The 14,118-nt window shown below is 36.3% G+C and overlaps 1 protein-coding gene across 2 annotated transcripts in view; it reads left to right on the forward strand.

Moving 5' to 3' along the window:
* BRWD3 (bromodomain and WD repeat domain containing 3) overlaps positions 1-14,118 on the forward strand; it is a 129,253-nt gene that overhangs the window by 74,062 nt on the left and 41,073 nt on the right. For both annotated transcript variants that reach the window (XM_049871964.1, XM_049871965.1), the window contains 7 exons: positions 878-1,045; positions 3,084-3,267; positions 5,792-5,885; positions 8,202-8,351; positions 9,968-10,044; positions 10,622-10,790; positions 11,588-11,701. In XM_049871964.1, coding sequence (XP_049727921.1) covers positions 878-1,045; positions 3,084-3,267; positions 5,792-5,885; positions 8,202-8,351; positions 9,968-10,044; positions 10,622-10,790; positions 11,588-11,701 — 956 coding nt within the window. The remainder of the gene's footprint in view (positions 1-877; positions 1,046-3,083; positions 3,268-5,791; positions 5,886-8,201; positions 8,352-9,967; positions 10,045-10,621; positions 10,791-11,587; positions 11,702-14,118) is intronic.

The following is a 14,118-nucleotide window of genomic DNA, read 5'->3' on the forward strand; positions in this document are numbered from 1 at the left end:
CTTCATTTCTTGTAAGATCTGATCTCTTGGTTAACTCTATCAGATACCATTTAGTTTTACTACAGGACAGGATGAAAAACAATTCAAAGATGTATTTAAGAAAAAAATCATAGAAGTAAATATTTTATTCAGAAACAATTGTTAAACGTATCATGAAAAGGAGCCCTGGTGGTGCAGTGGTTAAAGCACTTGGCTGCTAACTGAAAGGTCGGCGGATCAAACCCACCAGCTACTCCACATGAGAAAGATGTGGCAGTCTGCTTCTGTAAAGATTACAGCCTTGGAAACCCTATGGGGCAGTTCTACTCTGTCCTATAGGGTTGCTGTCTATGAGTCAGAATGGACTCAAAGGCAGTGGGTTTGGGGTTTTTTTTTTGGGGGGGGAGGTATCATAAAAGATAATTTTTCTAATCTTCAATATACTGAGGGCTATCAAAACGTAATATTTGAAAGACGATAATTTTGACTTCTTTCAGACAGGAAATTCTCATGGAAGAAAGATATAAAACATTTTAGGTATATGTGGTTGAACTTATTTAAACTTTACTAGAATTGCTATTTGTGCCTGACTTTTAGCTTGAAATTTACTGTGGAGAAAATTAATTTGAAAATGAATTATTAAAGTTTAATAATTATTTTTTAAGATTAGAAGATCCTCAGTAATGCCCATTTTGGAGACATTGGTTAAATCAAACATAAAAACTAACATCAAAACATTTAAAAGTGCTAAATTAAGTTGTTTTTGATTAAAATATTTTGTTTGCTATATACTTTTAATTTTAATTTATTTAGAAGTTCATAAGTTCATTTGTTTTTACTGTATTTAGGACATCTAAAGTGTAAGTAATTTTGTGACTTTATCTTTGGTCTCATTAAGGTGATGGTGAAGTGGTAGAACAGGTAATTGGACAGCAGACCAATGATCAAGATGAGAGTATTCTTGATGGAATAATCAGGGAGCTACAGAGAGAACAAGATCTGAGATTAATTAACGAAGGAGATGTTCCACACTTTCCAGTTAATAGATCATACTCTGTTAATGGTGGTAAGTGTTTATATATTTATAAAAGCTACAATGAAATGTACTTTAGTTATTTTTCTTTTACCAAGTCATTACACATGAGGAATATTTTGTGTTTTTTAAATAAGAACTACATTTTTATTAATTTATAAGTATGATATCATATGTACCAAAGTGCTATAATCTTAGCCTTACCATTTGTCGCTAAAATAAATTAACATCTCTTTAGAAATACAGATGGCATAATCTAATGTACTGTTTCCTTTTAACTTAGCAATTTCTATACTTTTGTTTCAATAACTGAGGTGCTGCAATAAGTCCAGCCCCTTTGCAGTGACATGAAACCATAACGTTTTTAAAATTAAAGCCACCTTAAATTTAGAAATTACTACCAAAAAAAATTAGCCATCCCTTGTTGAGAAGAAAGCAACATAGCACCTTCCTGTCTTGAATTTACTAAAATACAATGGAAGACAAGAAGTTCTCTTCTTAAGGAATATGAAGGCATCTTCTGAACTGACTTCCACAACGGTTTGATCTTAATACTAGTAGAATTTACTGTATAGAATGGTTTGATCTTAATGCTAGTAGAATTTACTGTATAACTAATTAAAAAACCAAACCCACTGCTGTTGAGTCGATTCCAACTCATAGTGACCACATAGGACAGAGTAGAACTGCCCCATAGAGTTTCCAAGAAGCACCTGGTGGATTCGAACTGCCCACCTTTTGGTCAGCAGCCATAGCTCTTAACCACTATGTCATCAGGGTTTCCATATAACTAATTATTCTATCTTAAAATGAATAATCTGTTGTATCTCTTCCTTCACTTTAGATGAAATGTGCCTAGTCATCTGAGTCTTATATAAATCTTCTATCAGTTTTACTTTTATCAAGAGCTGTTAGTTCTACTCTAAAAGGCAGTCTTCTTGTGGGAATTTTGGCAGATTTGTTTCTTTTTTACATTTCTGTAGTTGGTGTCATTTAATTTGATAACCTGGCATTTTGGGGCCACAGAAATGAATAAGGCAGTTTAAATTTGAGGTAATTCACAGATATTTGACCCATTTCCTGATTTCTTCAATATCTTATAAATTTAAAATAAAAATGGTTCTTTGTTCAGGTCATAGCGGCATAGTCGTTAAGTACTAAGGCTGTTAACCAAAAGGTCAGCAATTCGAATCCACCAGGTGTTCCTTGGAAACTCAGTGGGGCAGTTCTACTCTGTCCTATAGGGTTGCTATAAGTTGGAATCAACTCAATGGTCATGAGTTTGGTTTTTTTGGTTTTAACTCAGTTGAGATTTCCTGAACCCGAAACAAAATGAGAAGTGAGCTGATAATCCCATATATTCAGGCTCTTTATTTTGAAGACATAAAGCCTTGATTTAAAAGTCCATTAATGAAGTCAGCATTCCTCTCTGCATTCAGTACTAGGGTTCTGTGGATAGATTTGAAATGTTTCTGTTTCCATTTCTTCTTTTATTTACAGATATAAGAAAAATAAATTAACAGGGGCTTTTCTGTTCAACTAAAAAAAATACTAAAAGTTCCGTTCTTTTTTTTTCTTTCTTTCATTGCTCACCAGTCTAAAAAATGAAATGTTGATAGTTAAAAAGTTTTTTGTTGTTATTTACACTTTTTCTTACTATTTATGAAATGCTTCATTTATTCTGAAACCTTTTAATGGAGAGGATAAAGATAGAATTTGCATTAAAAAGCTGCTCCGTGATTGACTTATCGAACTATTACTAATAAACATTTGTGTTTCCCAAATCACATTAAATACACTTTTTTTTTATTCGGCGAACATTTAGTAGATGACAGATGTTAAATTGTTTTGAAAAAAATTAAAAGAAGTGTAAAATTTTAAAACATTTATTGAGTGCCTGTTTTATTCATAACACTATGAAAAAACATAAAGGGAATATTTAAAAATGTAGGACAAAGGGGGGATAACAGCACTGTCCAGTAGTATTATCTTTGAATCTCCTATTTTACTTTAGAACTCTGATCTGGAGCCGTTGCTCAAAAAGTGTTACTTTTCCCTGTTTCTGTTTTAGCTCTGAGAAGTCCAAATATGGACATACATTCTTCCCCAAATATCGGACTTCGACGTAGCGGGCAAATTGAAGGGGTGCGACAAATGCATAACAATGCTCCTCGGAGCCAGATGGCCACTGAAAGAGATCTCATGGCATGGAGCAGAAGAGTGGTGGTCAATGAACTAAATAATGGAGTTAGTAGGTGAGTTAGTCAGGTAATAGTCCTAAGAAAATATAAAGCTTTATTTTTTAGTAAGTAAATTAATATGTGGGGAAACCTTGGTGGCGTAGTGGTTAAGAGCTGTGGCTGCTAACCAACAGGTGGGCAGTTTGAATCCACCAGGCACTCCTTGGAGACCCTGTGGGGCAGTTCTACTCTGTCCTATAGGGTCACTATCAGTCAGAACCGACTCGATGGCAGTGGGTTTGGTTTTGTATTTTATATTAGCTGGAGGCCCTGGTGGCGCAGCGGGTAAGATCTTGGCTCTAACCAAAAGGTCGAGTTCAAATCCACCGGCTGCTCCTTGGAAACCCTATGGGTGTGGTTCTACTATGTCCTATAGGATCACTATGAGTTGGAATGGACCTGATAGCAACGGGTTTGGGTTTTTGGTTTATAGTAGCCTAGTGACTGTGGTATTTTGTAATCCAGATGAGTCATACATTACTATCTTCATATTATACCCATTAGTTCATTCTCTAACAGTTAATGATTATCTATAATTTGCTGAAGATAATTCAAAAAAGTCTATAGCTGTACATCCACAGGGAACTGCCAAAAGTTCAAGCCAAATTCAGAAAAGGATGTGGAATGAGAGATAGCGTTGCTAATGTCAGATGGATCTTGGCCAAAAGCAGAGAATAACAAAAAGATGTTTATCTGTGTTTTATTGACTATGCTAGGGCATTCCACTGTATGGGTTATTACAAATTACGGATGATATTGCAAAGAATAGGAATTCCAGAACACTCAACTGTGCTCATGAGGAACCTGTGCATATATCAAGAGGCAGTCATTTGAACAGAAGAAGGGGGATACCGAATGGTTTAAAATTGCAAACAGTGTGCAGCAGGGTTGTATTCTTTCACCTTACTTATTCATTATATATGCTAAACAAATAATCGAAGAAGCTGGGCTATATGAAGAAGAACACGGCATCAGGATTGGAGGAACACTCATTAACAGCCTGCGATATGCAAATGACACAACCTTGGTCGCCAAAGTGAGATTGAAGATGACTTGAAGCACTTTTTTTTTTTAAGCACTTAAGGATGAAGGTAAAGGGCTACAGCCTTCAGCATGGATAACATCTGAACATAAAATGAAAATCCTTACAGCTGAACCAATAAACAGTATCATGTTAAATGTCAAGGATTTCGTTCTTCTTGGATTAACGATCAGTGCCCATGGAAGCATAGTCAAGAAAGCAAACAATGTATTATTGCATTGGGCAAATCTGCTGCAAAAGACCTCTTTAAAGTGTTAAAAAAGCAAAGATGTCACTTTGAGAACTAAAGTGCGCCTGACTCACGCCATTGTGTCTTCCATCGATTCATATGCATATGGAAGCTGGACAGTAAAAAGGGAAAATGGGATAAGAATTGGTGCATTTGAACTATGGTATTGGTGAAGAATATTGAATATATCATGGACTGCCAGAAAAACAAACAAATCTGTCCTGGAGGACGTACAGCAGAATGCTCCTTAGAAGCAAGGATTGCAAGACTTCATCTCATTTACTTGGGACATGTTATCAGAAGGGACCAATCCCTGGAGAAGGACATCATGCTTGGTAAAGTACAGGGTCAGTGAAAAAGAGGAAGACCCTCAACGGGATGGATTGACACAGTGGCTACAACAGTAGGCTCAAACATAGCAGCAATTGTGAGGATGTCATAGGATTGGCAATATCTTGTTCTGTTATACATAGGGTCCCTATGAGTCGGAGCTGACTTGAGGACACCTAACTCACAACAACAGCATCTATAATTTGCTCAGCTTTATGCTAAATGCTTTGGGGAATACTGAAAAATACAAAACATGGTTTCTGTTTTCGATGAGTTTATCGTCTAGGTTAGGAGACAAGAATACAAATATTATTAAGTAAGAACATGAGGCCATATGTGATTAAATGTGAGTGATACATGGGTCCAAAATTCAACAGTGGTTCAGAGGAGAAGGACATCTGCTTGATGGTGGAACAGTTTGGGAGTATGATAGAGATATGTACTAGAGCCTAGTGCTTAGGGTATGTTTAGAAATGGCATGGCAGTAGTAATCATTGGATAAAAAGATCTCATTAGGATGAATTCCAGACTTAGAATCCTATCCTTATTTGTAAACCCTTACATTTGTTGTAAAATCAACTGTAGATAATTCATAGCAACAGAAAATAGGTTTAGAAAAGAGAAAGGACATTTACAGAGAACATAAAAATTCGTTTTAATCTCCCTAACCAAGCCTTTTACCAGATCAGACAACAAGTAGCAAAAAGGATTTTGTTTCACCTTTTCTTTTTTCAACCTTCTGCTATAAGTAAGCAGCAGTTGTAAGAAAAAAGAGAATATAGTGAATTTATGAACTGAAGCCTAACCCCTGGCAGTAGAGAAATTTAAAATAATTCTTTGCTCAAAATTTGAAAGCCTTTTTTAATCTGGTTTTTAGACTATTAGTTTGCTTTTTGATGATTTTTTGATACTTACATTGATCTTTGATTTATTTTTAGGGTTCAGGAAGAATGTCGAACTACAAAAGGTGACATAGAAATCGGACTTTATACAGTTGAAAAGAAGAAAAAGCCATCTTATACTACTCAAAGGGTAAGTTTTGTTTAATATACTTTAGGGTACACTATTTGCAAATAATTGCAAATACTATGTTTTTGAAAGGCGGCAGTTGTGTATTAAGGGACTTTTTTTGGTAGCTGTCTGCATACAGGGGACATGTTTTTTTTGAGTCCCAAATTGGTATTAAAAAAAAAAAAACCCATTGCCATCAAGTCTGTTCTGACTCATAGTGACCCTGTGGAACAGTAGAACCGCCCCATAGGGTTTCCAAGGCTATAAATCTTTACAGAAGCAGATTGCCACATCTTTCTCCTGAGATGCTGCTGGTGGGTTCAAACCAGTGACCTTCTGTTAGCAGCCAAGCACTTAACTGCTGTGTCACTAGGGCTCCTTCACATGTGGTTATTATTAGTAAGAAAAATATACATAATCAAAACAGTTTCAAAAAATCTAGGACATGTAGTCATTTTAGATATAGGGTGTTTGTATTAAAACACCATTTTCATATGGTTAAAGTACAACTTTAAAAATATTGCTTAATCATTAATCACAAAGTAAAACAAATGCTCAAATACATTAGGCAAGAGGTTGGCAAACTACAGCCCATGGGCCAAATCTGGTCTGTCGCCTATTTCTGTTAGTAAAGTTTTATTGGAACACAACCACACTTATTCTTTTATGTATTTTCCATAGCTGCTTTCATGCTATAAAGATAGAGTTAAGTAGTTGCAACAGAGACCATATGGCCCACAAAGCTGAAAATATTTACCATCTGGCCCTTTACAGAAAAAGTTTGCCGACCCCTGCCCTAGGCCTTTTCATGGCCTACCTAATAATATGGGAGCAAAATATGATCTATACATTGAGACGCACTGGACTCATATTCCCAGTAGAAGCTGCTAAGCATGGAGTAGGATTCCAGCATCCCATTAGGTACATGGTAAGCTTCTTTCTAGTACTCTCAGGTTCACCAAGCTAGGGGCATGAAAGTGTACAATTTTATTCTCAGATCTAATCATAACTCTTGAAGAGTATGGTAGCTTAAAGAACCTAGGGTGAATTTGTTAAAGAGATGTAAGCAATGGGCCCTGATTTTAAATGTTGTTTCAGTATTGATAAGCACGGTTTTAGGTAATCATCATATAAATATCTCCAAATATTCTGAGATCATTTTGATTTAGGCTTTTTTAATTTCTATTGTGGTTTTGTTAGTTTATTTGATATTCTCTGGTAAAATTATTGGAGAGTTCGAATGACTCAGATGCAAGATTTTTATCCTTTTTTCTCCTGCTAAGCTGATTTGTCTAAGATCTGAGACTGATGGGGTAGTTGGATCTGTAGACACTTATATTGAAAATAAGAAATATTTACATATAAGATGAGAAACTGGCCCTTGACATTGATTTTTATAAGACGTTTATAAACTTGTTTGCTTCTAATGACATATTAGGGTTATAGCTTTACCGTATAGTATATCAGTAATAACATTTTATACTTGTAAAGGTTTGAACAAAATAATTTTCACTTTAAATTTTAGTTGTTAAAAATTAAATCCTTATTTTGATCTGCTTACTAAATGGATGTACCACCAACTCTCTCTATAACCATAAGTAAATTATCCATAATGATTCAGTGTTCTTTTCTTGTACATTGTTTGCATATAATAAAACCAAGCCTCAGGAGATTAGAGATTAAGCATGGCATGAGTTTGTATGTATGTGCCTTGTTACATTCCAAAAATGAAATTATGTGTTATTTATTATATTTAGATTAGTTTGAGTCCTTTTCCTTGTATTGATACAGGTAATATAAAGTTGATTTAGTTATTTCACTTTTGATTTTAACAACTCTCTCCTGGGCCAAGTTGCTTTTTTCTGTGTGAGGGGTTGGACCAAATTAATTCTAAATTAATTCAGTTCTTAAGAACCTATGAATGCTAATCTAGAATGAACAAAAGTATGGTTGATGAAACCTAATTATGTGTTTTCACATTTTAGACAAGTTCCTAAAAGTTTTTAGTATCACTGAAGAAGTATACATTCATTACATTAAGAAATACATATTCATAAATATGATATAGATATCTTGCTTCATCCTGTAATAACTGTGAATAATACAGTATTTCTAAATTCTGAGTGAGCAAATTCTTGCAGCCCAAACCTTCAGTCCTGTCTTTAATTTATTCACAAAGTTCTTAAAATAGGAGAGTGATCAATATTAATCGTATAGTTGTATCTCGGGGTTTTGTTTAGGGAACCTTAATTGATTGGCTTTATATATGTTTGCTTTTGTATGTTCACTGAGTTCTTAATTTTCATTTTATAAAATCTGTTTTCCTTATTTTTATAGAATGATTATCAGCCTAGTTGTGGGCGGTCTTTACGAAGGACACAGCGCAAGCGTCAGCATACTTACCAAACACGTTCCAACATAGAGCATAATTCGCAAGCATCATGTCAAAATTCAGGTGTACAGGAAGACTCAGAGAGCTCCTCAGAGGTTAGATATCTGCTATTATTTATTCCATGTGATTTTTTATTTCCCAATTTGTATCATCAATTCGGGTTTACTTTTATGGGTCACTTCTTTAAGATAAAATTATTTCAGTCATTTTCTTGTAAGAGGTTTATTCATTAATAAGGCATTTAATAGGCAAATTTGGGCATCACACTGAATTTCTTTATATGTCTTATTTGTACCTCATATATTATCTTGGCGAGGGTATCCAACATGCCAGCAAAAGTTTGGCTGAGAGACAGTGCAAAAAGAGTAAGGATCAATCTGCCTAGAAATGAGAAGTAGAATATAAACAGTGGTAACAAGTAAAAATAGCCCCAGAACTGGTTAGCTGTGTAATCAGTATGTAATATATACATTTTCTGTTATTATTGATTTCACCCAGTCATGGAGGTTATTGTTAATTTTTTCTCAGACATACCTTTTTTATGGTAATGAATAAAAAATATAGCAGTTTTTCATGTTCCTCTCTTCTCTAGTCCCTTTCCTTTTGTTCTTTTAACAACTGTAGTTGTTAAGTGCATTAAAAAAACAAAACCAAGCCCATTGTTGTTGAGTCGTTTCTAACAGAGTAGAACTGCCACAAAGGGTTTCCAAGGAGCAGCTAGTGGATTCGAACTGCCGACGTTTTTTTGGTTAGCAGCTGTAGCGTTTAACCATTGTGCCACCAGGGCTCTTATTAAGTGCATAATGAGGGTTTAATCATGCATTGACAGTATATGGCACCCCCATTCTTTTCCCAACTGTCAGTCATGATTCTTAAACTTCCTCTTATTAAAACAATATCCCCCAGCATGAAAACTTGATCTTAAAAGAAATGATCACATATTCAGGAATTGATGTTAACTTTTTAATGTAATAATGATATTGTAGTTGTGTTTTTTAAAAGAAATCGTAATCTTTACTGAATAAATATTTATGGATAAAAGGATTTCTGTTCCGGGATTTGCTTCGAAACAATCCCTGTGGTGTGAGGCAGTGAGTGAAGGTATGGATAAAATAGACCAGAAGTTAATTGTCTGAGCTGTTTATTGTATACGCAAGGATTCAGTATTTTCTCTACTTTTGTATATGTTTGAAATTTTGCATAATAATATTAAACTTTTGTTCATGGAAAGTAATTGTATTAAGTTGGTGAAGGCATACAGGTATTTTTAAAACAATGGTTTTAGCATTTAAGAGGACTATAAATGGACTTAAATAGTGTATTTCATTTTTGAAATAATAAAAGATGTCTCATATCAGTAGATAGTACATATGACAGAAATTTTTAAAAACCTGGTAAGCTTAGTTGTTAGTTACAGATATACGTAGAAAGATGATTCTTTGCATTTTAACTAGAACATTTTGTTACTGTTGGAATAGAAAGTGTTACAATTACCACTCAGCTGTTAACCCAAGATCAGAGGTTTGCGTCTACCCCAAAGTGCCTTGGAAGAAAGGCCTGGCGGTCTAATTCCAAAAACATCAGCCATTGAAACTGAAAACCCTATGGAGCACAGTTCTACTCTGACACACATGGGGGTGGTTTTTGGTTTGCTAATTAATATGCTAATTAATAATACAAATACATCTCAGTTGTTTGCTCTTTGTTGCAGGAAGATGAAACTCTTGGCACAAGTGATGCTTCTATAGAGGATCCTGTCATTGAATGGCAAAGTGAAAGTTCCTCCAGGTAGTTTTAATGGTTTTGGTTTGGTCAAAATTACTCATCAACCGTTTTAATATGTAACTATGTTATTGTAGGAATTTGATAAAATCAGAGTTAAAATACTATGGTATAACAGCAAAAGTACTAGGCAGGAAGCACTGAGACCCACTGTGTTTTCCTGGCTCTGCCAATATCTTTTCAGGCTTGTCACTATGAGCTTTAGTTCTTTCATCTGTAAAATGAAGTCCTTTTTAAATATAAGATTCTGTGCCTTGGCAGGTTACATGTATTTATTTCAGTTTTAAGACAACCACATTTAACCGTTTCGGAGAATAAGGTTCATCTTTTTTTAATGAAGATTTTGTGATTTGGATAGGAATTTTAAATCCTTTTATAGGAAACCAAGCATTATACTTCATCTAAGATTTCTTTAAAATCACTTAGATAGCAGTCACATATTGATATTTTTTCTCTTAAGTTAATACAACGTCAAACTATATCATTTATAATGTTGTTTGCTCACAAAATGATCATCTTTCAATTATGAGGCAGATTATTCCTTTTCTGTACTTACCTATTCATGATTCTGATTTATTTACAGTGATTCATCAAGTGAATATTCTGATTGGACAGCAGATGCTGGAATAAATTTGCAGCCTCCAAAGAGACAAACCAGACAGGCAACACGGAAAATATGTAGCAGCTCTGAGGAGGAGAACTTGAAGCCACTAGAAGAAAGGCAAAAGAAAACTAAACAGACTAGAAAGAAAGTCTGTAATTTTGCATTTTTTTTTTTTGGTGGTGGTTTTGTTTTGCCTTTGACAACTGAATATTTAATGACGCTTGACTTTTCCCTAAAAATAACTTTCCATCTGAGAAACTAAGTAAAAGTAGTTTAAAATTAATTTAAAATGTAAAGAATTTTTAAAATTTATCTGTTATCAAAATTACAGGCTCACTATAGCAAAGTTATAAAATAATAAGCCATTATAGTATAAAAATGTTATTTTCCTATTACCAGTCATAAATTTCTATGCTTTTTTTTCTTTTAAAATGGAAAAGTATGGTAATTAAATTGTGTAAGGCTCTTCTTCCATTTCTTTATGTATTTTTTATTTCATCTCAATTGAGTTTCTTTTCTCCACTATAATTTTGTTTAGATGATGTAAAGACAATCTGCATATTTTTTTGAATATTAATTTAAAATTTTATAATCTATACATCCTGTAGCCTATTACTTTAGTAGATAAAATTATCTTCTTGATTGATAGGCACTGCTTTATTGGCAAAGTGTTGTTGTGTAACTTGCATTTGAATTCACGTGGCATTTTTAGGGACACGAAGAATAAAATTTGTGATTTTTAGATAATATATAGTGTCTGTAAACCACAACTGAGCAATGCATTAAATACTTTACTTGATTATTTTAGTGGTACAAAATTTGTACAGAACTGTTAAAGGAAATGCTTAAAATTATGTATTTTAGGTTTTATTATAGCCTGATGTTTCTAACATTCTGGTTCTCTTCATGTATTTATGGTTTATGTATTTGTGAACTATATTTTAGAAAGGAAGACTGGTTTCTATGACAGGTGAGATCAATGAAGAATGGTTTGCCCCTCAGTGGATCTTGGATACCATACCAAGACGTTCCCCGTTTGTCCCACAGATGGGAGATGAGGTAATTATTACCTGCTCAAACCTTTCTGTCTTGCAGCCTTAAGAGCACTTTAATAATTAGTCTTAGGCCATTTATATTCTCAATTCTCTTACAGTTTTATATACCCTTGTCTTAACTGATTTGCTCAATTGTATAATTCTTGTGGACAATTACTGAGTGTTATTAATCTTTGTATCCTTTGTAGAGTCTAGCAGAGTGTCTTCAATATAAAAAAAATCAATCAGTTGTCATCGAGTTAGCTCTGACTTACGGTGACCCCATGTGTGTCAGAACAGAACTGCACTTCATAGAGTTTTCAATGGCTGCGATCTTTTGGAAGCAGATTGCTAGCCTTTTCTTCCTAGGCATCTCTAGGTGGACTTGAACCACTAACCTTTAGGTCCATTAATCATTTATACCATCCAGAGACTCCTTTACAGAGATATAATTGGAGCTTAAAAATAATACAATTGTTTTTGCTTGTACTCTAAAGATTACCACTTGTTCAATATGGTAGATGCCCAATCAACATTGAGATAAATTGATTGGCTATGAAGCCATGAATATAATTATCTTTGTTTTATCTTAATTGCCATTTAGGATTGAATGTTGTTTTGAATCCTAATTCAAGTCATAATCTTGTTTCTCTTTTTAAAAAAAAAGCCATACTCAATCTGATAGGATAGTTATGTACCACATTAACATCCATTCGGGCATCATCCGACCTTGTGGTCCAGTTTGTGCCCTCTGGAGAATGCCCACCTCCACCTCCTGATGCTCAACAGCTTCGACCCCCATGGCATGCACACGGTGAAGCTTATGGCACTGTGTTCCAAAACCGGTTCCCCTCCATAAACGTGCACAAGGTAAACCTGAACGCCATCAAATGCTGCCTTCCTCCTCCTCATCTGACTCCCAGGAGCTGGATTTCTGCCATTATAGCATCAAAATTGTTGCTGTGGGTGCAAGTTTCAGGATGAAGAAGCTTCTCCAGAGAAGTTCCCCAAAATGAGCTGTCTTCAGGCCCCCAGGCAAGCACAACATTAAGGAACTGGTGCAGGCCATCGCAGGGTGTGGCAACATGCAGGCCACACAGAGCTCACTGAGATTGGTCATCAAGATTCAGAAAGGTGATTGGGAAGGGAACCTGCAGTTCCACACAGGGGTAGACTAACTAGTAAACAGTGTACCTCAGGCTTAATTGTGTTTATTTAGTAACCTATAGTGCACAGTTTCACATGGGTTTGACATCATCGAAGTGGTGAAAAACAGGTGAGGTCGTGCACTACAGATTAGTAAGTAAGCACAAGTAAACCCAGTGTATACCTTGCTTATTGGGTACTCTGACCCTGAGTCTGTCAGTTTGGTGCATGAGACTGAGGAGGAGCTGCAGGCCATCCTGGCGGTCATGAAGGAGAGTCTGCGGCTGGAGGACCAGCGGGCCCACAACTTGCAGTGCAAGCAGGAACAGCAGAGAAGCCCACAAGAAGAGCCTGGCAGGCATGAAGAGGGCAAGGGGCAGAGGCCGATTGGGTCACTGATCCTGAGGACCCAGGCCCCTCCAGAGGCTGAAGGGTCCAGCCTACCTGAGGAGGAGGGTGAAGCTGAGTATTTCCACCAGGCAGTGGGCAAGGAGCCTGAAGAGGACATGTTCCCTGGGCTGACCAAGTGGGTACTGCTTCCTGAGCCTCCACAGAAAAAGCAGCGGGTAACGGATGGGAGCCCATACAACCGATGACTGCCCTGACAGGAAGCACAACAGAGAACCCCTGAGGGAGCAGGAGAGCAGTGGGATGCAGACCCCAAATTCTCATAAGACCAGACTTAATGGTCTGATTGAGACTGGAAGGACCCTGGTGGTCATGGCCCCCAGACCTTCTTTTGGCCCAGGACAGGAACCATTCCCAAAGCCAATTCTTCAGACATGGACTGGACTGGACAATGGGTTGGAGAGGGATGGTGGTGAGGAGTGATCTTCTTAGATCACGTGGACACTTGAGACTATGTTGGCATCTCCTACCTGGAGGGGAGATGAGAGGGTGGAGGGGGTTAGAAGCTGGCAAAATGGACACGAAAAGAGAGAGTGGGGGGAGAGAGTGGGCTTTCTCATTAGGGGGAGAGTAATTGGGAGTATGTAGGAAGGTGTATATGGGTTTTTGCGTGAGAGACTGACTTGATTTGTAAACTTTCACTTAAAGCACAATAAAAATTATAAAAAAAGGATGGGAGCCCAGGCAAGATGGGGCTCAGAGGGGCTTCACAGGGGTGTGTGCAGGGCTGGGTGCAGCTGCCTAAGAGAGGGGCTTCTGAGCTTGAGTCCCGGCAAGGCCAAGGGAAATGTCTAGGATTAGGGCTCAGAAATGCTGCCCTGGGGTTCCCACAGGGCTCCAAGTGCAGCCTTAGGTTTCCTTTTATGAAGGAGCTGTTTCCCTAACTCC

The sequence above is a fragment of the Elephas maximus genome, chromosome X, assembly GCF_024166365.1.
Source record: "Elephas maximus indicus isolate mEleMax1 chromosome X, mEleMax1 primary haplotype, whole genome shotgun sequence".
Classification (NCBI taxonomy): domain Eukaryota; kingdom Metazoa; phylum Chordata; class Mammalia; order Proboscidea; family Elephantidae; genus Elephas; species Elephas maximus.